Here is a 27,132-nt window from a genome sequence, read left to right as displayed (position 1 = left end):
TTTAGCCTTCTTAAAAATTACATGAAACCAAATCACAGATTCAGTTTTCTCACTTCCCAAGATTTCTAGCATGCCAATCATGAATTAAGTGAATTGCATATAGCCAATAATTTGAAATGCAAAATTATAAGAATCCTTTCCATGTTTTTTTTTTTTTACACAAAAATGTATATCGTAGGTGGGATGTGAGGGCATCTTCACGTTCTTTCTGTGATATGTGTGGTAGGACTAAAAAAAGAGAGCCCAGGGCCCATGAAGATTTTAAAACAGCTCTGCCCTCATCTTCTCTACTCCGAGTGTGTGATTAGTCCTGAAGACACAGGTTAGCAAAGACGCTAATTGGAGAACCAGTGTCTTCTTGCTGTATGCACCCGTAGTTGAGGTGAAGTGACAGAGGCAGTGGTCTGATCACGAGGAAGTTCCCAAGGCACCTGCATACCGTTGGAAAGATCACAGGACAGTGCCTGGTTCTGTTGAAGAGGGAGTGTTCGTATTAAGCGGGGGAAGCAAAGCCATCCAGTTTGGGACATGTTAGAAGAGCACCAGTGTCCCATGTCTGAGTTGTGTTCTCTCCCAACAGATGACCAGCTCTCACGTGCCCTTGTGTTTTAGTCAACTTTTCTCAGTGTGACAGATATTTCCTTTTTTAGAATGGAAAATGTGAAGTGGTGGGGCAGGAAAGAAGGTGGATTATCTGGATTCCATGTGTGATGACCTTGGTCTTTCCTCCAAAGGCTTAACGTCTTCAGGCTTTTATTTTATTCATCACACTTGGGACGGTGAATGTCAGTTCCCTCCGAAAGATAAGGAATATGACAGGTCCTTGTAATCCCAGCCCCAAATGACGACCACTAATAAGAATAACCACTAATGATTCTTGCAGAACTTTTTTCTTTACATATACTGCAGTATTATTAATTTATTTTCTTTTATAAAATGAGGTAATAAATAAGGCTTTTAAATTTTTTTCACTTAACGATGTATCTTAGATATTTTTCCTTGTCAACACATGTGTACTTAGCTCATTCATTGTAGTGGCCACATGACATTCCACTGGATGGCTGGACCACAATTGATTCAACTGCCCTCTGTTACGGGACATTTAAGTTGGCCATTCGGCTTTGATCTTTCAAGCGAAAGTACCATATGCCTAAATAAACCATGATATATTAGCTAGAAATAGACACTCTTGACCCCCTGCGTTGGCATAGTCCTTCCCAGGAGCAGAAAGAACCAAATCTTTCCCTATACTGATGCTTGTGATTAAATGTAAAACCTATATGTGTTTAGTTATTTCTGTGTCTTCTGTTTCTGCCTTTTCCTCTTATGCAGTCATCTGCAGCCAGGGACAAGGATGAACAGGCTCTACCGGTAGGAAGCAGTGGCCTGGCCTGTACCTGTTCATGTGCCTGTGGAGGGTGTGAGGGCAGGGGTGGGCAGAAGGGGCTCTTGTGCTCAACATCCTCTCCCTTGGAATACTTAAAGGGTTTAATCTGCTGGTGTGTGTATGCTCTGTCCTATAATTAGTGTCAACTGAATTCTTACATTCAATGACAGATTATTTCTGGGACTGGGTTTCAAAAAGTTTGAGTTCTCTCTTTCACTTGGCATGGAAAAGTTGAAAGAGTGAGATATTTCCAAATTACGTTCCAAGGGATGTTGAGCAGATATTTGGGGACAGCGAGGGATCTAATGCTTGGTATCTGTTTGTGTACCTGCATGCACCTATTTTTTTGGTTGGAAGTTTCTTTTGGTTCCATGAAAAGAAATGCTGCATGAGATCTTTATATTCAATATATACATAATGCCCCGAAGACTGCTTTAAGTTCTGTAGACAGAATCCTAGGCTAATGAAGGTTTCCACAAGAGAGTTCTTTCGGTTTCCCAAAATAAGGACCATAGTAACAGTGATTATGACAAATTATTAACAACAAACACATTTTCCAGTTCCTGTCCAATTAACATGTCACATTTTGTATTGTGCAGCTTGGCAAGGAAATGACCATCAGTTTTTGTGTTCAACCATCAAACAGTGATTACATTTCAACTCTATTCAAATCTTTTAACCTTGCCCCTAAAATTTTTTGAGCCTTAATCTTCTGAATCAAATAACACAATGCATTAAAAAATGTTCCAGATTTTTGAGGCTGAAAGGACTAATAATGAAGATATATATGACCCCATTCTTCCTCCTGTGATGCTCAGGGCAGAGACTTCTGACATGCATTGAGAGCACATAGGATATGCCTGATCCAGTACTGGGCTATGGGTGCAAACCCAGTCTCTTCCTTTGTGAATCATGATCTGGTTCACCAGTGAGACGCCAGTAATCCCCTCTGATTCTTCTCCAAACCCTGTAGAGTTGGAAATATTATTTCTAATAGAATATCAATTATAATAAAATCACACTAAAAAATTCAGATTTCTCCATGTATCTCACACTGACATTTTACCCATACTTCAAGCTTACTCTGGGTTTCATGTTTGTCTCCAAACATGTGGCTCAGTTTTAATAAGTATTCTGTAAAACAAGGGACGAATGAGCAATAGTTTGGAAACACTGTCCAAGTTAATCAAGTTAACCAGACTTCTTTAGTGTTAGACTTAGTGGTCTAATGTGTATCTTAAAACTCTAAAGGTGAGTTGGTCTAGGATGTAGCAATGTCCAAATGTATTTGGTCATGGAGTCTCTTGCGGGACTTTTCTTGGGAAACCCCCTTGTGGATCTGGAGTGTGATGGAATATTTTGCAAAACCCTGTAATGTAAAGAACTCTTTGGAGCCAGGAAGGTTGTCTGTGGATTCATAATAGGGGATTCTCTCTCTTCAAATCTCATTTAACATAGACTGTGAGGCTTCATGAATGAGAGCTGTGGTTCCCATCATGGAGCTGAGGTACCCCAGAATGTGTGCAGGACGTCCCTTTGCGGAGCAAGGGGGAAATATTAGTACCTCTATTGTTTGCTTTCTTTGTTACTCTTCATTATTTCTACTTTTGCAAATGTTTTATGATATATATGCCCATATTTTAGTATGTGTCTGGATATAGATAGAGATACATATGGATATAGATACAGATATAGTTAGATGCATATATACACACTCAAAAATTTGACTGATAGGAGGCACAATACAGACGTCTTAGAGACCACCCACTGGTTCAGAGAACAGATTTTGAGTGAAGCAGACCTGCAACCCATTCCTCTAGCCTCCATTTTTTATCTGTGTGACCCGAACACCTCATTTCGCTTCTCTGAGACTAAATTTCCTCATCTGTCTAAAGGGAACAATAATGGTATCTAGTTCATAGGGTTCAGTCAGAGAATGGAGGTGAAGGCTATGGCACGTTGACTAGCATATAATAAGTTCTCAACAGATGATAGCAATTAATCCCTTTAGTAGGAAAGGATGTGAGAATGCCATTCCTTCAGGAGACTTTGAAGGAATGTGCGCGGAAGATCTTTGGTTCCGTTGTGTGTGAGCCTCTGACAGACTAGGTGAGGACTTGCCTTGCATTTCTGAGCACTAACGGCCTCTTTGTCTGGTCCCTCTGCTCAGGCGAAGCCGCGTCTGCAGCGGGGTGGAAGCTCCGCCTCCCTCCACAACAGTCTCATGAGGAACAGCATCTTCCAGCTCATGATACACACCCTCGACCCGCTCGCTGAAGGTAAACATCAGGCTTTCGCTTGGGGGGGGGGGGGCGGGGACACGATGTGCAAAGTCCTCTTTCACGCTTCCGTCACAAACCGGCTGATGTCCGCGTGTTAACCTCTGCCAGAGGCAGCCCTGGCCCTTCTGCGTGCTTATCTGCAACCGCCCAGCTCACGATCAGAGATTTTTCACCACGAGCAGGAGTGGCGGTTCGTTTGCTGATTCTGTCTTTTGATGCCTCCAGCATAAATACAGTACGCTACGAGGCGGAGAAGACAAGAGCGGTTTCCCTCCCTTCCAGCTAGAGTAACAGTTCTCTTTCGTCATCCTCCTAAGTTTCAAAATGAAGTTATAGGTGAAGAAAAATTGATAAATTGTACATCTTAAAAAAAGAAAAGGGCTTCCCTGGTGGCGCAGTGGTTGAGGGTCCGCCTGCCGATGCAGGGGACACGGGTTCGTGCCCCGGTCCGGGAAGATCCCACATGCTGTGCAGCGGCTGGGCCCGTGAGCCATGGCCGCTGAGCCTGCGCATCCGTCCGGAGCCTGTGCTCCGCAACGGGAGGGACCACAGCTGTGAGAGGCCCGCGTACCGCAAAAAAAAAAAAGAAAGAAAAAGAGGAGACAAGAACTCCATGACTTAGGAGGGCTGTGATTAGTTTGGGGAATGATGTTCACTGCAGAGCACTGATGTTGTATCTATTCTTTGGCAATTGGAAGATGGGAGGTGAGCTTCTAAGCACCCAAAGAGCGCTCTCTAAGATAACTGCTTAGGATAGACTGAAGAGGCCTGGTTCACCTCCTAGGGACATTATATAGACCATCACCAAGAATTCAGTATTGTGATCTTCCAGTTTTACTCATTCACAAGGAAGCCAGGTACATCTTGTTTCTTGAATTGCATAAGTATCCTAAAAAGTTAATTTTTCAAGGAAGCAGATATCTGATGCATCAAATAAATATCAGAGTTAGGCTACTAGCAAAGGGTTCAAATATAACAAAGTCTTCTGTTCTCCCTTCATCCCTGGACCTTACAGTGAGGCCTGATGTTACACGGAGGCGAATGGCCTGGGAAACAGGTCTCTGCCACTGACAAATTATCCCCACATAAATCAGAGCTCTTAACCAATATAAAGCTTGGCTAAATAATTTCAAGGGTTCAGGCCATCAGGAGATTCGGGTGCAGTCAAGAAAACTCTGGGACCTCAAGAGCGGCTCCCCAGGTCCTGTCTCCCCTCGTTGGACACGCACCTTCACCCAGAATAATAAGTGAGGATCACGGGCTCACCTCTCACTGTGGAGCATTTCAGTTATAAAACATTTCCGCCTTATACCCCAGAGAGTTACGTAGCTGATGTGATATTTTCCAAAGAGCCTTCTTTCATAGATCCTGGGTTCTGTTTACTCAGGTAATCGTTTGCCAGGAACATCCTAAAAAGCATTACTCTCTTTACCAGAGGTCCACATGACAAGGAAATTAGCCCTGGCCACTAGCCTTCTTTTCCTCCCCACCAGGGTCACCCCCACAAAAATGATCTCAGGGAGTGAGGGGATCGCAGGCCAACCTCCGCCCAGCCACGAAGCATTTGTGTGACTTTGGGCAACTTAGAGCCTCTCTGGTACTTGGTTCTTTCACCTACAGTAATAGTTACCTTTGTCTGGTACTTTATAATTGACAAAGTATTTTCACGCCTGTGAATCTTTGCTTTATAATAACACTTCATAGCTAACATTATTATTCTAATGTCATAAAATAGGGTACCACCAAAATAGATCTCAAATGTACCTCCTTCTCTCTCTGCCAGCTGTTTATTCCAAGCCATCTTCATCACTTCCTAGCTGGTCTTCCACTTCCTCCGTTGCCTCTTTGCATATTTTCCACACAGCAGCCCAAGTAATCTTCTTAAAAAGTAAATCAAATTATGTCACTCCTATTAACCTACAGTGGCTTCTCGTGGCTCTTAGGAAAATTGTGAAATACTTGCCGTGGTCTGCATGCTCTGTCTCTTTCTCCAAACTCATGTTGACTCACTTTGCTTTAGCCAGACAGAGGCCTTCTGTCGTAAAACATATACTTTGCTGCCTCAGGGTTTTTGCATAGGCTGTTCCCCCCCGCCCAGAATACTTTTCTTTCTCCCATTTTCTTCCACTTTTCCCAGCTTTATTCCTGCCCCTTCTTCAGTGCTCTGTGTAAATGACACCTCCTGACCATGCAGTATAAATCAGGGCCCCAATCATCCTCTCTCAGTGCACCCTTTAATTTTTCCTTTTTGCCCACATTACAATTTGTGTGGTTATTTGTTCACTGCCTGTCTCCCCCAGGACATGGTAAATTTCTAGAGAGCAGGGATTCTGTTTATTTACTAGTTGTCCCCAAGATCTAGCAGTCTACCTGGCGCATGGTAGCTGCTAAGCCTTAGAAGAATTAAGCAACTTGGCCAAAGTCATGCTTTGGCTCTGTTAGTCACACAATTTCAAAGCCCTCTAAAGCCCCATGGGTTTAAGATTGTATTTTGGTTATTTTGAGCCACCATCTTCTCCACTCATCACCCAAAACAGTCAGGTGAGAGAAGAAAGGAACTATCTTATCTGCCCCAACTTGATTTTGAGCAGGCAGGCAACTGGGTATATTTATTTCTGGCAAGGCACGTTATGTAGTAATTGAGGACAGACTCCAGAGCCAGACTCTCTGGATTCAAATTCCAGCTCTGCATTTATTAGCTGTGTGACCTTGGATAAGTTACTTAACCTCTCTGTACCTCAGTTTCCTCATCTGTAAAAATCAGGATGATATATAATGATGTCTACATCATAAGGTTGTTATAAGGACTAAAGGAGTGAATATACATTAAGCATTGAACACATTGCCTAGCAGATCGTAAGCACCATATACAGGTTTGAATTACTCTGTTCCATTATTTTGAAAAATAACGCAGCATATGAATGTTTTAATTTAAAACATTCAAAAGGTTATGCGGAAAAAAAAAGTCTTCCTCCTCCAACAACCTCCCAATTTTCTCCAGTCCCCCAATTCTCCCAGAGGAAACCACATCTACCAATTTCTTGGGGCTCATTCCAGAGATGATCTATGCATATACAAATCTGTGTGTGTGTGTGTGTGTGTGTGTGTGTGCGCGTGTGTGTGTGTGTGTGTCATTGACCATAGGTCTCAACAATCTAAATTTCTGTGGTTTTTGTTTGAGGGAGTTCAATTTCTGGTAGGACTTGTTTTTGTTTTTCTGTTTGGTGGGGAGGTTATACTTTGTGAGATAAGAGAGAGGGAATCTGAGTTGTCTCGGAGTTGGGCCATCAGTGATTTTCCGAAACACTTGGCCCTCGTAGGGCTGTGCTGCTATTAAAATGTTTGTTCCTGCTGTACCAAGATGTGCCTTCCAAATCTGGACGTCTGCTTTCAAGGTGAAACCTCTCCCCGAAAGACGTGGAGTGCTCTAGTGGTGTGAATCTGGGAGAATGCTGAGAGCCATAATCAGTTCTGGACTTGAGTGATTAGAAAATATAGAAAGTACTTCAATGCTTTAAAATTGCTCCATAGCACGCGGCCAAGAAAGCAGATTGCTCTGGTATTTTTCCCCAAAAAAAATTCACAATCATTTTCCATTCCAAGAACATTCCAAGTTCTCAGAAATAGTCATCTCTCTTTTAGTTTGCATCTAATCACTTGAGTTCACACATCCGCATGCCAAACTGTCACCTTTTAACAATATAGAGCATGCTGGTTACATCACCAAGCTGACCCCATGAACACTGCAGTGGCTTCTCTGTTATACTAATGGTTGTTCCTGGAGTCTGTCTTGCTGAGTCGTGCACTGGCACTACATGGCAGACAGTGTTCATAAAGGGAAGTTTTCAACGTCACCTAGGACAGATGACCTATGGAAAGACAGTCAATGCCCTTCCCCAGGGCACTGATTCCTACACTAGTTGCCACCTTATTATGGGGGCCTAATTGTTTGCTTGTTTGCTTATTGGCCTTGGGCTCTCTTGGCCCCATTGTTTCCCTGTTGCTGGAGGAGGAGGGTGCTGAAATATTTGTTACAGCAGAAAATTAAACTGAACTACTAAAAAAAAAAAAAAAAAATGCCCTTTTTCTCATCTGTGCCATTCCGGTGTCAATCCAGTGATGGAGCCCTTACTAAAAGCTTTAATTGGTAGTCAGTTGGGCATCTGAGCCCGAGCCAGGAGATCCGGCAGTGTTTGTGTTTGTTATCTATTGATATGTAACAGAGCACCCAAGACTTAGTGGCTTAAAAAACTACAAATAGAACTACCATATGACCCAGCAATCCCACTACTGGGCATATACCCTGAGAAAACCATAATTCAAAAAGAGTCATGTACCAAAATGTTCATTGCAGCTCTATTTACAATAGCCCGGAGATGGAAGCAACCTAAGTGTCCATCATCGGATGAATGGATAAAGAAGATGTGGCACATATATACAATGGAATATTACTCAGCTGTAAAATGAAACGAAATTGAGCTATTTGTAATGAGGTGGATAGACCTAGAGTCTGTCATACAGAGTGAAGTAAGTCAGAAAGAGAAAGACAAATACCGTATGCTAACACATATATATGGAATTTAAGAAAAACAAATGTCATGAAGAACCTGGGGGTAAGACAGGAATAAAGATACAGACCTACTAGAGAATGGACTTGAGGATATGGGGAGCAGGAAGGGTAAGCTGTGACAAAGTGAGAGAGAAGCATGGACATATATACACTACCAAACGTAAGGTAGATAGCTAGTGGGAAGCAGCCGCATAGCACAGGGAGATCAGCTCGGTGCTTTGTGACCGCCTGGAGGGGTGGGATAGGGAGGGTGGGAGGGAGGGAGACGCAAGAGGGAAGAGATATGGGAACGTATGTATATATATAACTGATTCACTTTGTTATAAAGCAGAAACTGACACACCATTGTAAAGCAATTATACTCCAATAAAGATGTAAAAAAACCACCCCCATATTATTCCTCCTCGTGGTTTCATGGATCAGGAATTTGAGTGATTCAGGGATCAGTGGGGTGATTCTTCTGTTCTATGTGGTATCAACAGAGGTCATTTGATGTTATTAAGCTAGAAGACCTGCAGGTTAGAAGGTCCAAAAGGGCCTCGCTCACACGTCTGGCACCTTTGAAGGTACAACTGGAAGGCCAGGCTCGGCTGCGCCCCCTGACTCTCCAGGTTGTCTCAGGGCCTTTCCACATGCTTGGCATTCTTACATGGTGGCTGAGGACTCCAAGAGCAAGCCTTCCAAGAGGCCCAGGCCGTGGCAGCAAAGCTTCCCATGACCTAGTCTGGGAAGTCCCAGGAAGTCACTTCTACTGTATTCTACTAATCAAGCCATCACAAAGGCCAGCCCAGACTCAAGACGGGGAGGAGGAGACTCTGCCTCTCCATGGGAAGATAGCAGAGAACGTGAAACCACCTTTCATCTAACCTAAACTGTTTCAGGGACACACATCACTGAGAGCTTCGTCTGTCCGTGGCTCACTGGTGTGCTCTGGGCACACTACACTGTGTGGAAGGGACAAAGCCATCGTCAGCTTGCCTTGGGTGAAGATTCAGTCCAAACAAGTCCAAGCTGTGCCTTTCCATGGCCACAGGGTTCCGAACAGGACATTGTTGATGAAAAGAAGGAATCTGCTTAAGGCTCATATAAATGGTTGGAATAAAGATTTTGTTTCTTTTATAAGAAAGCCCTGGAAAACTAGCATTATTGGTCTCTGAGACCACAGTATGACTGTCTGAATTGATCTTTCTAAAAAATCCGGTGTCCCGTGTTGGTTTCAACATTTCTCTATCAAGCCATTATATTTACCCAAGTGTACATCTTTATGAACCTAAATCAAGGATGCTGGGTATAGCGCTTTTGGTGTGAGAAGTAGCTGTTGTTAATTTGCCTAATAATAATAATTATGATAGTATTTGCAGAGTGCTTACTATAAGACGGGCGCTATGCTGAGTGCTCTACGTAAACCATCCCATTTAACCCTTACACTAGCCCTACTCCGTCAGTCAAAGAAGGACGCTGAAATGTAAAGAGGCTGTGTCTTGCCTCACCAGGTGACACAGGAAGTCAATGGCAGAGCCAGACTTTGAACGTATGGCTGCCTGACTCAGTCCATTCTTGTAGTTCTTGTGTTGCTCTGCCTCCTTGTGGAACCTCGTGTCCAGCTCAGTGTCCCTTTTTCTTCTAATGTAGATGCCAGCCTAAATACCAGGAGCTCTGACCTATCCCTGGACCAATTATACATTCATGTTGTAAGATGTGAATTTCCCCTACAGAAGCCTCTGCAGCAAGGCCTGGCCTGGCCTTAGCTTCCCCCCCTCCATTCCCTCACACCTTGAGTTGCAGCCACACTCGTGAGTCCACAAGCGCACCTTGCTCTCATTCGCTTTTGCTTAAGCGCATGGAATTACCACTGATCTCACCATCCAGCATGACATGGGTACTGTCCTACACAGCAAAAGGAACCCCATAGCCAACTCTGTAATTCCGGGAGAGCCCAGTGACTGGGTGATGAAATGGAGAGGTTGCTGTGAGGACAAGGCTTAGGGTTTGGCCGTGGTGCATATGTGGTCCAAGAGTCAGACTCTCAGCGTTCAGATCCTGGCTCAGCCTCTAGCTCTGTGACCTCGAACAAGCTTCTCAACCTCATCGGGCCTCAGTTTTTCCACTTTTCAAATGGAATAGTGTTAGCAGCACGAGCATAAGTTTATGAGTAGTATTTCCAACCTGAAAGGGCCTTGGTTTCTTCGTTTGTAAAAAGAAATAATAATAGTTTCACCATCAGAAGTTTACAGTGAGTATTCAGTACAACAGTACCCAAAAAGCGTATAATTAGCGCTCCGTGACTGTTGGCAATGACTTTTCAGTTAAAATTGTGTTCGGTGTCATGTAATAGAATCCAACTACAGTGGCTTAATTTAATAGTTTTTTTTTTAAGACTTTATTTTTCTGAAGCAGTTTAAGGTTTACAATGAAACTGAGAGGAAGATACAGAGATTTCCCATATACCTCCTGCCCCACACATGCATATCCTCCTCCATTATCAACGTCACTCACCAGCATGGTACATTTTTGCTGAGCATGAACACTGACACATCATAATCACCCAAAGTCCATAGATTACCTTAGCGTTCACTCTTGGTGTTGTACATTCTGTGGGCTTAGGCAAATGTATGATGACATTTATCCATCATTGTAATATCAAACAGAGTATTTTCACTGCCCTAAAACACCTTTGTCCTCTGCCTATTCATCCTTCTCTCCCTCTCTCACACACACCCCTGCAAACCACTGATCCTTTTATTGTCTCCATAGTTTTGCCTTTTCCAGAGCATCATATAGTTGGAATCACAGTATATAGCCTCTTTAGGTTGGTTGGCCTTAATAGTTTTGTAGGATTTTATTTAACTAGAAGCCCATTAAAAGCAGTTCAAGGCTAGTAATACAGCTCCTCTTTGCCATGAGAGACCTGGTCTCCTGTTTTCTCATTCTTTCATCCGGAGCCTGTTTCTCTCATCCTCATCCCCAGAGGATGGAAGCTACTCCCCTCCCCCACCCCATCATCATATCTGTATTCTGGGAAGGAGAAGACACTGGCTGTCTTTTTTTTGTAATCAGAAAAATCTTCCTTGTTCAGGGAACTAAGATCCCGCATGCCGCATGACGCAGCAAAAACAAAAACAAGAAAACAACGAACAAAGAAAAACCCTTAGTGTTCCCAGAAGCAGACTTCCACTTACGTCACATGGGTCAGAGCAGGGCTATGTGACCACCCCATCCTACAAAGGAACCGGGAGTGGGCACTCTGCCTCCCCTAACAGGGAACTCCATGGTAGATGCCAGTGAAGGTCAAACGTCCCTTCTTCTTCCTGTCCTTAGTAACGATGTCTTTTCAAGTTCCTGACTTACAGAGAAGAGATGTGACGTTCCCCTTCTTCCTCCCTTTTAAAGTGTTCTCTGGTGGCCCATGAGTCCAACTTTTATACCATGGCCCTGAATCCTTCCCCAGAAAAACCATGCCCCTAAACTTGCCATCTAAGAGCCCTGGTTCCCCTAAGACACAGGTGAAATCATGGCCTACCTCTGTTCAAAACCATCTCACCAGGAGTAAAAGCCCGAGATTTCGTGGTGACCCTAAGGCCCACTGTGACCTTCCTCCCTCCCTTCTTCTCCGTCCTGTTCTTCTCTTTCTCCGCCGTCCTTTCCTTCCTCTCATGTGTCCTTCCCTGTGCCCCACTCCTCTGGCTACCTAGCAGCTCCTCCTCACAAACTCCCAGCATCCTCCTGCCTCAGAGCCTTTGCACATGTTCCCTCTTCTCCCAGACACCCACATGGCCCCTGCTGTTCCTTTCTTCAAGTCAGCCTTCGCATGTCACCTGATGAGAAAGATCTTACTCAATCGGCCTTTGAAAAACAGAAAAATCAAAACAATGATAATAAAGCAGAGTTCTGGACCTTTCTTGCCCTGCAACATATTTCTCCATAACTGCCATGAATATATTTATTTGTTGTTTGCTGCCTGTCTCTGCCCTTCCACCTCTGACAGGGCAGCACATAGGGAAGGCACTCCTCTATCTCCAGGGCCCAGCTTACATGGATCCCAGTCCATATTTGTTGAGTAGATTGAATGAGTGCCTGCTTTTAAAATGTTTCTGCTGGAGAACATATGTCTCTAGCCACATAGATTGTCTTAATCCATGCCCTGTCAAAAGGCTCTTTGGTTGTGACCAGCAAAGTCCTGTTCCGTTGATGGTTGTCTCTGCAGTAGTGAAAAGCAATCATGTCTGCTGTGGCCACCACTGTATCTCCAGCCTCTAGGATGGCACTGACTTGGTCAATGTTTGCTGGATGATTGAATGAGTGAATCTCCTTGTAGTTCTAGAGTTATTGCTGCAGTGGGGAAGGTTTGCTCTCTGCCACTCACCTTCTTGATGAGTTCTCCCGTCCACTTCTTTGTCTTTTCTTTCCAAACCCTTTGTTCTTCTCTTATTTCCTTTTCTTTTCTTCCCTTTGATAAACTGTTGATCCTTTCATTTCTTGCATTTCATGGGCCTAACTTTATATGTTCAAAGAATTACCATCGGGCTTCCCTGGTGGCGCAGTGGCTAAGAATCTGCCTGCCAATGCAGGGGACACAGGTTCGAACCCTGGTCCGGGAAGATCCCACACGCTGCGGAGCAACTAAGCCCATGTGCCGCAACTACTGAGCCTGCTCTCTAGAGCCCGCAAGCCACAACTACTGAGCCTATGTGCCACAACCACTGAAGCCCGTGTGCCTAGAGCCTGTGCTCTGCAACAAGAGAAGCCACTGCAATGAGAAGCCCACTCACTGCAACGAAGAGTAGCCCCCACTCACTGCAACTAGAGAAAAGCCCACGGACAGCAACAAAGACCCAATGCAGCCAAAAATAAGTAAAATAAAATAAATTTTTTAAAAAATTTTTAAAAATTACCATCACTGCAAGATTATAAGGAGTTTATTGTTTTAACCATTCATTTTACAAATTCAAACACCTCTAAAATAGCATCTACCACGAAATTGGGTATTAATTTGTGTTTGAGAAGAAAACTACAAAAGAAGAAGCTTCTTATTCAATTTTTATGGATTCTTGGATTCCCTTCCACAATTCTAGTAATTTCTCCTTCCTTGTGGAATTTCAAACTTTGATTTACATTTTTTCATCATAACAACAATTTTATTATCAATAGCAAAACTTAACAAATAAGCACACTTGATACCTTAGAAACACAAAAGTAGGGATAGTACTTGCCTAGGGGGCCTGTAATTGAAGTGAAGGATTATTTAACTACAGGGCATGACACTGTTTAGAACAGCAGGTCTCCAGGCCTGATACGTGTTTCTCTTGAGGCTGTTTTTATGACAAAATCTTCAGAATCCTGTAATGAGATGTCTGAAAATGATACCGTACTCATAGTATGATACCTGCCTTCTTTGCTGTTAGAATGACGGGCAAATTTCCCCCATAGTAAATTCACTTCACGTTATCACAGCCAGTCTCTGCTGTTGTCACTTTCCATCCAACACGTTTATGTTACTTTCACTCAGGTTGACTGGAGGAGTGTCCTGGGAGCATTTCGCCTGCCTTTCTGAAAGGGACGGTTTGGCTCCCTCATTTTCCTCCCACTAGCTCCTGTGACATCCTGATGCCACCTCTCCTGTTGCTTTATCAGTCTGGCTCAGGCAATGTGAGGTGACATGAATTCCAGGACATCTTGATTGTAAAAGCCTTACAAATGAATAGCAACTCTCTATTTTTTCACCATCTTCCCTGTACCCTAGATTATGTGTTTTCAAACATGGTTTTTAGTAGCAGCAGAACCTTTTGTTCAAAGGAATTCCCACAGGGAAGAAGAAACACTCTTTTTAATAGTTAAAACTATTAAGAGTTCACTCATGTCAAATCCTGTATCACTATGCCCAATTCAGTTGCCTTCCTCTAGACCAGCAATATCAAACATAAAAGAAGTGAAGGGCCACTCACAAGGGCAACAAAACCAAAAAGTACCAAGGATTAACCCAAAGAAAACGTTTAAGAACTTTATAGCAAAAACAGTAAATAGTCATTTCTGAAGAAATGGAAGAAGATCTAAACAAATGTTGGTATATTATAAAGATATCAGTTCTCCCCAAGTTAAACTCTAAGGGCAACTCAATCCTAAGTGAAATCCCAAAAAGATATCTATGGGACTTCATAACTGGACTTCTAAATTTATATAGAATAAGCAGGAAGAGCAAAGGCACTTTTCACACAAAAGAACAAAAAGGGAAAATATACCCAGCAGAGATCAAGGTGCATCACAAAGCAGCAGCTTTTAGGTGCTCTTGTTGAAGGATTTGGGAGGAAGGGGAGAAGGCTGGACCAGAAGCAGCCAGGGTGTCCCCAGAGGCGGCCCTCAAAGAGCAGGAAGAAGCTGTGAGCAACACTGTCAGTTCTGTTACCGGCTCTGGGTGAAGCACTGTGGGGATGGGAGAGGGGCTTCCTCGAGCCCTAGAATCAGCCATGTGAAGGAACAAGGCCCTCATTCCCGAGGCGGTGAAAGCACACCTTCACGGAATCGATATCACATCATGACAAGTGCAGATTAATAAACCCAATGGAGAATTCTGGCTGGTGTGCAGACAGCGCTGAGCGGCCGCAGAGGAAACTGTCAGTGCAGGTGAACTGCGCTGGCCAGATCTTCAGACACTTCATCTCCATGTGAACCTGAGGGCAGGGCCATCAGGAAGCGGTGCCTTCAGAGAAAGTGAGCTTCGAGAGTGGTTCTCAAAGGAGGTGAGGAGTGTGGGAGGGCAGGAAAGGTGGTGAAAAATTCAGGGCAATGGAACTGGCTGGAGAGACTCAAAACTACATATGGTTGGCCCAGCCAAGATGGGGCTCCTTTGAAAGATGAGCGGGCATGTGGCTGTTTGCCCACTGAACTAAGGCTCCAGCGGCTTCTCCTGTCCAGGGGCCCTTGGGGTGTGTCTGTGTGTGTATCTTCTTGTGTCTGTGTGTGTCTGCATGTGTGTCTGTGTGTGTGTCTACCATACCTGTGCGTGTGTGATTTAAGTGTAGGAAGCTAAAGGCCTAAGAGATGCTGAAGAGGAAAAACAAGAAAGTGGAACTTACTAAGTGCTTGCTCTGTGCAACACACCTACCAGTCACCTCCTGGAATTCTCCCAGCAGCGACTCTGGGAATTATTGTGTGTTTTACCTCTGAGGAAAGTAAGGTTCAGCGAGGTGACGCTACTTGCTCTTGGTCACCCAGCTCCTAAGTTTGCCTTCGGAGCCTGAACGCTTTGCACTCACACAGGACTTCCGTCTGTAGCCACAAGTGTCCATCTCCCGTACACACAGCCATGCAGCTCCCTATTTTGTAAGATCGCTTCAGTTCTTTAAGGTAGACATTGAGTGTTAATTTGGGGCTGACACTAAGATGAAACTTCCACTGGCTTGCTGGGTTTTCTTTTTTTCGCACCAAACAGCAGAACCTATTTCCCCAGCTTCTATTTTTAAAAACAGCTTCAATACGAGCATTCAGAAGTTGTCATTTGAAACCAGAAGAAAGTCATTTTCATGCCTATTTGATTCAAAATGGGGAGAAGTTATCCCTGAAAGGCAGTATTGTAACCTTTCTTTCTGTCCCAAATCATAGATCAGTTTAAATTAGCAAGAAAGATGTTTGCGTGCTGCCTCAGCTGGTGCGTGAACAGGCAACAGGAGTGAAAATCTTCGCTGGAGAAGAATAAAATGCAATCTACTGGCCTTGTTTTTAATAAGATGACAGCAATTTAAATGCCTGGAGAGAGGAAGGCAAGCTATTAATGCCTCTCATAGAGCCAATTCAGGAACAAGTTAAATAGCTTCTCTCTTTGGGGAGTAGTAAAGCATTACTCTCAGATTTGAACATCAAAGATGGTCGAAATTGAATCTCTCTTTGTGTTGTACACATTACAAATACATTTCATTTGGGGCATGAAGGGAATGTGAATGGTCTTACTGAAATAAATGCTTTTGAGGTTGGGAATAGTTTCTCTCTCTCTCTTTCTCTCTCTTTGTCTCTCTCTGTCTGTCTCAAGTTTGCTTTGAAGTCAAGTCCACAAAGATATATGGCCAGAAAGTTGACTTGATGCCATTTAAATGTAAACATTGCATGCAGAAAGAAAAAGATGATGAGGCATCCATAAAGTTACAGCTTCATCTTTGTTCTCTTGAACTTATCACATGCTCGAGATGCAGTTAGAACTCCTTCAGAGGAGAGGACTCAGAAATCCCAGAGACAGAAAGCAGCTGTCACAGCTTTGACTATGTGGAGGACCAAAGGATGGGGGCAATCAGTGAAGGTGAAAAAAGCACCTCAGTTTTGTCAGTGACGGTCCATTCCAAAAGCATGTTGACATAGAAACATCATCTGTGAGATAAGTGCGTTCAAAAGTGTTTTCTCTCAAATGAAACACTAAAGACACCTCTGCTTTGTTTAATCAATAGCCAGGCCTCACTTAATGGAATGCAGGTTGGACGCCTTGCATTCGGTTATGAGACACTTTGCTCTGACAGTAGCCAGATCTCTTCCTAGTTTGTCTCTTGGTCTGGGATTTGCACTGTGCTGTGCACTCACCTCTGGATGTTGGTCATACCATAACAACACATCCTTGAGCTGCTATGAGGGTCCATGTCTCTTCTGATCTCACAATATCAGAGCCACCCAATCTGGCCTCTTTGCCTGAGCCATTAAAAAGAATTCCCTGACCCACATCAAACTGTCCTTTACCGGTTGCCTTGGGGCTCAGATGAGACTATATGATACACGTGTGTGCAAGGGCACGCGTGCGCGCGCGCACACACACACACACGCACTCAAAGAGTGCAGCAGCCTTGTGATTTATATAAAGCTTATGGCTCTACATCAGATCGGCTTCTTATTTGTGTGTGGGTTCATGTATTCATTCATTCATTCATTCACAAAATGCGTTCCTATTGCAAGCTGAGTAAGTAGTCACGCCATTCGGGAACATTTCTCTTTACAAGCCCCCACTGTAGGTAAGTCGCTGGCGGAACAGAAGCTGGTGCTTGCCCCACACTAGTTAACTTCCTGAAAACCAGCTTAAATGCTGTTGTTGAAGCTGAGCTTCAGCAGTGCGGTTGCAGTAACCTCTGTGGCTACTTCTGCGGTGGTGATTTCTCTCTTTGACTTCCCAGGCTGGCGACACTTAATCCCAAAGAACCAGTAGCGAAGGTAGCTTTGCTTCAACTCTAAGGCCTTTAGGCCAGAACCACCATCATTGGCGGGAATTAAAAATCATGGTGAGTCCATCTCATTCCAGAAAACTCTTTGTAATGAGAAGTCTCCTCTTCCATTTCTGAGAAAAACTTTCCCCAGTTGTTATCTCCCTTTCCATGCATCCTATTCCCATTCATGGCACAGCAGGTCACGCAGAGTTTCCTATCTAGAAAAAGTTACAAATTCTTTTCTTGACCTCAAGACTGTTCTCCATCTTCTTTGTGCAAGTCAGGATTAGAAGGTGAGGAGCTGACCCTTGGAGCTTAAAGGTAACATCTTGCAATGTGTCCGTTGAGACAGACTGTGTCCTACGCTAGGTGTGTTCATGGTGGCATCTTCCCACTAGGCTCGTGGGAGGAGGAGTATAGTGTAGCTGCTTAGCAGACACACTGTGGAGCCAGCCACCTGGGTTTGAACCCCAGCTCTGCCACTTACTAGTTGTGTGACCTTGGGTGAGTTATTTAACTTCTCTATAACTCAGCTTCCTCTTCTGTAAAATAGGGAAGACAAGGGCATCTATCTCTTAAGGCTATTGAGTGTATTCAGTGAAGTGCTGTTCACAGAGCACATAGAACAGTGCTTGATACATCATTAGTTCTAGGTAGGTGTTTGCCAAATTGCTTTCAGTTCTTTTTTTTTTCTTGCAGCTGTCATATTTTTAGGCAGTTTTCAGTGGTTCAATAGTAAGTCATTGAATTATGTATCTTATCTCTATTTTCCCTTAAAAAGCAGCCTCTTCACCATGTACGAGTTTTTTAGATCCTGCCACACCTGTCTATAAGATAAGATGGGAACTGGTCTTTTTGGCAATCTGGCTTTTAGTTGAGCAAAAGTCATCCTGAAATTGAATAATTATACTTTCTGTGTTTCCAAATTTTCCTGTCCTTTGCACAATGAGAAGTACATCAGTGTGACATGGTACTTAACTCATTTCCTTCCAAAAAGTCCCAGTTTCCTCTGGGGTCCATAGCTTTAGGATATTTGGCAGACTAAAAAAAAAATTCCTCTTTCCAACATATTGATAAAAATCTGCAAAAGCAATTACTGTACTAATATTTTAACCCTGCTGAAACATCCTTAGGGCACTGTTTGTGCAGTTCGGGGTTATAAGATCCTACAGTACCCTGCTTCCTCCTATGTCATCAGAGCTCTGGTTCACTGGCAGGCATTTGCTGTTTAATATAAGGCGCATAGTGGACTATTTAGGAAACATATCTTAATCTTTTACCCAATCTTTGCATCCTGGATTTTAAACTCACTCGTATGGTCCCATTTTTTATAGTATGGTATTTAAGTAGGAGTGATGGTAAATGGATTTACACGTCAATGAAACTTAGAGGATTGCATGAACATTCTTTCTACTTTAAATTTGATCCATTAAGTTTTCCGTAATTTGGGGTGATTGTTTCTATTGTGGAAGGGAGCCAGGTATTCAATGCAGTGACATCCTGAACAACACTGAAGTGCAGAATACAAAATTATAAGGGTAGTTTTGACTTTGAATTACTTCCACATCAGTGGCATTAATTTCCTTTGTCTTCCAGTCGTTTTCCCCTCAGTTTCATTCTGTTCTTAAATTCTCTTGCCTTCTCATTCTTCTCTCTTATCTCTTGCCCTTTTTTCCCCCTTGGATGGCTGAAGTTTGTTTGTCTATTTTATTGTTTTTCCTCTCCTCTTCTAAGATACTTTTCTGATATTTTTTGATGCTCAGTGCATCAGAGGATAGAAACTCAGCTGTGCTGACCCAATGGCTGGATATAATTTAGCACTGATTCTCTCTGCCTGGCAGACTCTTCTGAATCCAGCCAGGCTGCAGGATGGGATCCAGGAGAACATCCAAATTGTTCTCTAGCCAGCATGCGGCATCCATTCCGCACACCAGTGGGGATTTTTTGTTTTGTTTTTTTATCTCCATTTCCGAGCCATTGCCACCATTTTGTCTTCTGTGTGCGGAGGACTCTCCTGATGGTACTTTCGCATGATGTGAATCCTCCTACTTTACAGAAGCGATGAAGAGGATTCCAACAGTTGAGGCCGCATGCATTTTCCCATCACAGACTTCCTCCCTGCAGAGATAGTGAAGACAGAATAGTTGAAACTGTGGAGTTAAAACACGAAAATGGAAGGAATCATAGACGTCCATACCAAAGGCAACTAGGCTGAGGAAGATTAACAGAGCACTATTAAATAGAGATTTAATTCAATTCAGCAGCATTTGAACACCTACAGCGTGCCAGGAACTATGCTGGGTGTTCAAATTAACAAAATGAGTATGTGGATTCCTTGCCCTAAAGGACAGAAAGCAAGTAGGTTAAGGTGCCTTTGATGAGCACGCACAGAAGGGTATACTTGGAACAGACACGCGGGAGAAAATGACTTACACTAGGGATGGGGGGCATTCAGGAATGCTGCCTGCAGGAGGGAACCTCAAACCTGGGTTCCAAGTGATTCAGTAAGTTGGGAGACCTAATAAAATTCCAACACAAAAAGATGGTATGCGTGGGATTTAGAGGTGTGTGTTCAGTTGGTGTTTTGAAAGCCTTACCCTGGTAACAACATGAAAGATAGGTGAAGGGTGCCAGGACTAGACAGTAGGTGGTAAGAAAGGTTAGGAAATGAGAGTTCCAAAAGGACTATTGCAGTAACCTCAGCAAGGCCTCCTACTAAGGCAGGGACAGTGGGAATGGAACAGAAAAGACAGAATTGAGGATATTTAGGGGTAGAATGGATAGGGCTTCATGACTGGTTGGGTTGTGGGTATGGCTTATAGAAGTATCAGCATCACCTAAAGCTCCGCCCTGTGGATATTAGTCACATGTGATCTAACCAAGCTCGCATCTCTATGAAAGAAAACAGTGGGCTTATCTGTATGTGCTACCTCGAAAAATCCTTTAAAACACGGATAAGGGAAGAGAATGGAATACTTGGCCACTTTTAAGACTGAGCAATAAATGTGTTTGTATCCTCCACCCCAAATTTGATAAGACTTAATCAGAAAGTACCTTTTGCCTGAGTTGGTAAACATAATCTTTCCATTTACAGAGATGCAAAAAAGTACCCAAGATGTTAGATGTCATTAGTGAATATGTTAGCTTCTTAACCCACTACCTACCCAAAAAACTTATGAAGAACATGTTTTAGTTGTCAAGTCAAAGCCCGTGGGGCTCCACAGTACAAATGATGGGGCCATCATGCTATATTGTCATGTGCTTTTCTCCGTCCCTTTGGGAAAAGGGAAAAACATTCTGCCAAAGTCTCAGTGTTTAAAGTTACCTTAAGATTGTTATTGAGATTTTTTACGGGCTTCCCTGGTGGCGCAGTGGTTGAGAGTCCGCCTGCCGATGCAGGGGACACAGGTTCGTGGCCCGGTCCGGGAGGATCCCACATGCCGCGGAGCGACTGGGCCCGTGAGCCATGGCCGCTGAGCCTGCGCTTCCGGAGCCTGTGCTCCGCAAAGGGAGAGGCCACAACAGTGAGAGGCCCGCATACCTCAAAAAAAAAAAAAAAAAAAAGGACACTCATAAAAGCCCAGGAACTCTTTTTTTTAACCACACTGGGGTTGATTCTCTTGCCTGGTGGCTCACTGTTTTTCTTTAAAACTCCTGTCCAGAAACCTGCTTGCTTGCTCCTGTTCTCTCCCCTCTGCAACCTGCCTCAGAAGGAAAGCAGCAGAGCAGCTCTTCCTATAGTCCCATTTTTCTTGCTTGATCATCCAGAGCATGTAAATTACAGTGAAATATGGCCTGAGTCAGCTCCTCACAGGACAGAAATCAGTAACCATTGACATTGCCAAGCAACACCGCAGAGGAGCAAGGCTGCAAATTAGGTGACAAATTTATAAGAAGTTGTAGTATCTGGGGACTCGCTTGGGCGTTTCATCATGAACCATCTGGACGATCCACAGTAGTGACCACACATTATTGGTCACTGTTCGAGGATGAGAATTCCCATATAATTGTATGGCATCTCCCTCTGTGATCCTCACCTACCTTTCCGAACCTTTCATTGTGTTTGTCACATTCCAGATATTTCCCTGAAAAATAATTGGGAACAGTTATACCTAATGGGCAGTGTTCATTCCTCTCCAAAAGAAGATTGTTTTAAAAAATTTACTCTGTTGGCTCATGTGATAGCAGAGCTGGATGGGCAAGGACATGCAAAAAAAGAGGGTATTAGTCATGGCATCATAGCAGCTGCATTGGCCTGACATGGACTCAGCCTTGGTGTCCCAGAGGAGCCTGAGGTGATAGGTAAGCCTCGAGGGAGACAAGGAAGAGAGCCAGAGTCCTTGACCTTCTGGAGAAGGGTGACCTAACAAGGACCCCTCCCAGTTCCAATAGCCTAACTGGTCTCATTTCTTCATTCATTCATTCAACTAATATTTATAAGAAAATTGGACTAAGCATCCTGATTTTAAACCAAAGATTACAAATTGCTGGGCCAAATATGACCCAGAGTGTTTTTGGTTTTTTTTAATTTGGAATTAGTTGCCAACATTTAAAGCAGGAATTTTCACATAAAAGTCCGGATCTCTGGCTTCCCTTGAATAATCAGATCAATCAGCACTGTAACTGCCTTCCCCCATGGAGTGGGAGCTGACTGGCTGCTGCCCCTCTTTAGGCATGCACTGGCCAGTTTTCCATAATCCTCACCACTCCCTATTGTCGTCCCCAGTCCACTTTCTCACCTACATACCTGGCCCCTGTGGTTCACTGGTGCTTTAGCAGAATGCTGCTGTACTCCAGACACTGGGCCAGCTGCTGGGGATCTTTCTGACCCCTGATTTGGCCACCAATGTAGTATCAGTATTTCCTAGTGACTGGGGCTGATATCAGCAGATGGACATCAACAAGGAGATACACGTAGAAAGTGAGGGAGATAAGAACAACAGCAGCAACAAACCAGTGTGTCTGGGTTTGCAGGAAGCTTGAAAAGGGAGAGTGAGTATTTCATGAAGGGGCTGGATTCAGAGGGCGTGAAAATCAGGTGATAAATGTCTAAGAGGTGGTGTGTGTGTATGTACATAAATCCTACTTGACATCAATAGCTGATGGAGGGTTACCCACAAGTTCAGCCCTTTGTTTTCATTTGGAAAGTTCTTGCCTTGCTTCCAAAAGCCTAAGTGAGAGGTTTTAATCTCATAGAAGAAAAAGAAGCACTCGTTAGCATAGTTTGGAAGAGCCGAATATGAAAAGAACCCCATAGGGCAAAACCACCTCCGTTTATACCTTGTATATGACATAGATGTTTTACCACATGTTGGGTACAGCTGTCCCCAGGTAACCGTGTATTCAGAAGCCTCTTAGGGAAGTTTAACACACAAATATCATTCCCCCACAGACTGTTAAGCAGAGCTTCTGCAATGAGTCAGTACTTTAAAAGCTTTTTTTGAGTGAGAATTTGAAGGTTAAAATGTTCCTTTTCTTCTGACTTGAGTCTGAAGTGAGAATATGGTTGTTTCCTCATTTAACCTCAATCTCTTATTAAAGTTTTATTTTTTTAGTTAAAACAAAATTACTTGCCTTGACATGAACATTTGATATAAAAGAATAATGACCAAAGAAAGCCTTTTAATGGAAAGCAATTAATTTCAGTGGTCCATGCAGCCCTTTTTTAGGTAAAATCAAACAAAAAGCTTTAAATTGGGCTATATTAGAAATATCTTTTAACTCGGAATACTTTTTTGTCTGCGCTAGGTCTTCATTGCTGCGCATGGGCTTTCTCTAGTTGCGGCGAGCGGGGGCTACTCCTCGTGGTGGTGCGTGGGCTTCTCATTGCAGTGGCTTCTCTTGTTGCGGAGCACAGGCTCTAGGTGCATCGGCTTCAGTTGTTGTGGTTCACGGGCTCAGTAGTTGTGGCTCACAGGCTCTAGAGCGCAGGCTCAGTAGTTGTGGCGCATGGGCTTAGTTGCTCTGCGGCATGTGGGATCTTCCCGGACCAGGGCTCGATCTTGTGTCGCCTGCATTGGCAGGCGGATTCTTAACCACTCTGCCACCAGGGAAGCCTATACATTTTTTTTTTTTTTGATGAAAAATTTTCACACAGGAATAGAAGAGAAGCAAGATCAACCCACATACCCTGCAAGAAACTTAAAAATTCTATAGATCTACAAATATAAATGTTATGTTTGTTTGTAGGGAGTGAACGGAAAATGACAAATACACAACTCTCGTACTATTCATTCACAAAACTTCAATAATGAAAATAAATTCACAAATTAAAAAAAAAAGAAAGGAAACCATCTCAGGCTAAAATGTTAATACTGCCAAACATGGTTTTGGAAGTTAGCCAGGGCAGCCTTTCATTAAACTGAAAGTTTTCCTTTTGACAGTCTTCCTTATGTTTAAGATGTCTAGTGGGGGTTGTTGACTTGCAGACATTGAGCATTGACATTGGTGCCCACCTGCAGAGATAATTAGAGTTTGATAGGATCTAACAACCTCATGCTGGGCTGAAATAGATATTCCTGTTGGAACTTTGGCAGACAATGAAGAGAGGTACCAATTATTAAGGATGCCTCTGCCACCCAGCACAAAGTGCTATAGAGACATGTTCTTATCTGATCCTCCAAAAACCCTCCTGAGAATAGGTGTTGATTGCTCTTGTCCCCATTTTACTGAAGAAGAGACTAAGGTGCAGAGAGGATCACCCAGTTCATAAGTAGTAGACCCAAGCTTTGAATGAGCTTTCTTATCTGTCTCACTCAGAAGTACTCTTTTTTTTTTTTAGTTTAGTTTATTGAGGTATAGTTGATTTACAATGTTGTGTTCATTTCTACTCTACAACAAAGTGATTCAGTTATACATATATATAAATTCTTTTTTATATTCTTTTCCATTATGGTTTATCACAGGATATCGAATATAGTTCCCTGTGCTGTATAGTAGGACCTTGTTGTTTATCCATTCTGTATATAAGAGTTTGCATCTGCTAATCCCAACCTCCCAAGCCATCCCTCCCCCACCCAGCCCCCTGAACCTTGATAGTGATATTATGGTATCAGCAGTCCAGAAGCCTTAGACATCAGTGCCTGCCTTCCTCACTTCAGCAAGTCCAGGGAAGTTCAGCAAACCAAAGCATCACTGTTATTTGGGAACTGTGCATTTATATGCTTCGTTTAGGAAATGCGAGGAGAGCATGTGATATGAGAAAAGCACTGTTCTAGTTGGGAGAGATCCAAAGAGGAATCCAAAGAGGGTCTCAGCCTCCAACATGTGGAGAGACAGTCTTGTGTGCAGATATTAGAAGGAAAGGTGCATCGGTCCAAAGCTGGAACATGGTGGTCAGAAGAATGAAGGGTCTGCTTTTTACATCCTGTTCCAATGGTTACGGTCCATGTTTTGACATTCCCCATAGATCTGAGAGTAGAAGGGCAGGACTGACGAAGAAATTTCTTTCTAATTCTAGCCCCAGCAAGGCAAAATATCTTTTATTGTTGGGCAACAAATAGCTATTTTAAACTTCTATAAGTACTGTTGAATTAGTTTTAACAGACTAAACCCGTGTAAAATACCAAGTTCTCTAAGTGTTCTGCTCCATGTCCCATAGGTTCTCTTTCACTCTTCTTGGTGATGCTTGCAATAATGAAGCTGCCCATTACCGATTGCTTAGTGGGTATTATTATCTCATCTACTCTTCACCACAACTTTGTGGGGTAGATACAGTCATGCCACTTTACAGCTGAGGACACTAAGGCTCAGAGAGGTAAATTTGCTCAAAGTCACACAGCTAATAAGTGGCAAATCTTGGGTTCAAACCTATACCCTGGCTTCAAAGTCTATGTTCTTAACTTCTGTTTGCTACTGAAAATAATCCTTTCATGGATGTGATGTAATCTGGTATCTGTACACACCTCCTTGATAGGTATTAGACAACTTTACCAAGAAACTACTGTCTGTTGTTTAGAAACCTTAATTTTTAGATCTTCAAACTCAGTTCAAACCGGTATCAAAAATAAAGCAGCTCTTTGATTTAAGAAAACAAACAAATTAATCATTTTTTCCATCAACCAACACTTAATAAATACTTGCTCTCACTGATTTCTCTACCTCTATTCTTCATTCTAACAAAATGAATTCAGCATAGATGCTTCTGTTGACTTTCTGTTGTATACGTCAGAATTTTGAGGCCTGAAAGGTGAGAAGTCACTTTTCTGCTGCTCCTGTCTGGGGAGATTTGCTGAGAAAAGGGTTAAGAATGCCAGAGGCTTCAAAAGTAGAGCTGAGAAGGTCAACGTTGGAAGGAGAAATCTGTGTCCATGCCCTTTTTAAGAAAGGAAGAAATTGGGAGCCCAAAACACTAGTCCTTATTCAGATTCTTTGAGACTAAAGACAAGATCCTTCCCTTGACTTGTCAACCAAGAAATATGGACAAGAATTCAGAGGTACCTTAAAGCCAGGTGATGACGTTGCTGACAAGACCTGAAAGGAAGTGGACAGAGGAATGACAAAAGGTTCAAGCCCTCCTAGAGGTCTGGGAGCTTGGGTGCCTGTGGACCCAGCTGTCCAACTAGCATGAGCGAGTGTGGGCACCATGTTAGACAGCATTCCCGATCGGCTCATAGGCTCATCTCAAACACCAACCACTGGGTTCTGGAATTTTTCTTAGGCTGTATGTCTTCTTAGAGAAATGTTACATAGAAGAGGCACCAGGTGGTACCCAGCATGATATTCACTGCTGATTCATCCCTCTTCCAGTCCTGGCTGCCTCTTGCTCAGTTGACGTAATGGAAGTTGCTCAATGGTACTAAACAGCAGCCTCTTGAATCCCCCCACTTCTCCCTCCCATCCCAAAGAAACTCAGCTGGGATTGGGCGCAGTTTGACTCTTAATCCAACGGTGCTGAAGGTGCCCTGGCTCCTGTCCATGGGGAGTGTGCTGACTGGAGGCCATTGCCCCTTCCGGGTGAGTTTTTCGTTCATGCCTCTCAGGCCACTTTCCATGAGGTGTCCATGGTATGTGGGACACCAGCCAGGTGCGTGATGCGCTCTGGCTTATGGATGCAAGTCATGTTTGTCCTAGTCGCATGTCACACTCCTCTTCCTACACCCCCTGAGCCCCTGGTCCAAGGAAGGGAGGCACCAGCTCTCGGAGATGCTGTCCCACCAGCCCCAGGATGCTGCCCTGACCATTTGAAAGCGTTGAGGTGCTGAGTTCACCGTCTCACCATGCCGTTGCTGTCAGTGTTAAAAACTTCATTCCAGTAGGCTGGTTTCCTTCACATTCTTGCGTGCCCTTTCTTTAGTAAGCAGCAAACATGGTTCCCTTCACTTGGGCAAATATTGTTCCCTTGCCCTCCTAGCTCACTGTGCTTTAAGTTGCTACATCACCTGTTGTTATTCAGCCCTTCACTGCTCCTATTCTTTCTCTTCCACCACCTTTAGCCTCCTTTTTTATATGTTTTGTCCAGTTCTTGTCCCCCTGCCCCAGTCCTCATTCAAGGAAGCAGCTAAGAAACAATCTAGGTATTGCCACAGCAGCAAGAATGTGTGACCTTTGTCAGTCACCCACAGATCCAATTTTGACTATGTAAAAATAAATTAATTAAAGAATATGATTGTATTTATTTATACCTGGCTCCAGGAGAGAGGAGGTAAAAAATAATCACGTCTGCCACAAGCAGATGTTTGAAAGTTTCGGATTGAGACATGAAGACCAGTGTGTGCATACAGA

General features: G+C 43.5%; 1 protein-coding gene across 4 annotated transcripts in view; it reads left to right on the top strand.

Annotated features, from left to right (window-relative positions):
* Positions 1-27,132, top strand: part of SLC24A2 (solute carrier family 24 member 2) — a 246,140-nt gene that overhangs the window by 142,716 nt on the left and 76,292 nt on the right. For 2 of the 4 annotated variants that reach the window (XM_067744484.1, XM_067744486.1), the window contains exons 3-4: positions 1,333-1,371; positions 3,558-3,666. In XM_067744484.1, the coding sequence (XP_067600585.1) occupies positions 1,333-1,371; positions 3,558-3,666 (148 nt within the window). The remainder of the gene's footprint in view (positions 1-1,332; positions 1,372-3,557; positions 3,667-27,132) is intronic. The other 2 variants (XM_067744485.1, XM_067744487.1) reach the window with 1 other exon arrangement.

This window comes from Pseudorca crassidens, chromosome 7 (genome assembly GCF_039906515.1).
Source record: "Pseudorca crassidens isolate mPseCra1 chromosome 7, mPseCra1.hap1, whole genome shotgun sequence".
In the NCBI taxonomy this organism is placed as follows: Eukaryota; Metazoa; Chordata; class Mammalia; order Artiodactyla; family Delphinidae; genus Pseudorca; species Pseudorca crassidens.
Note: the sequence above shows the minus strand (reverse complement) of the source record. Positions and strands in the feature narration are given on the sequence as shown.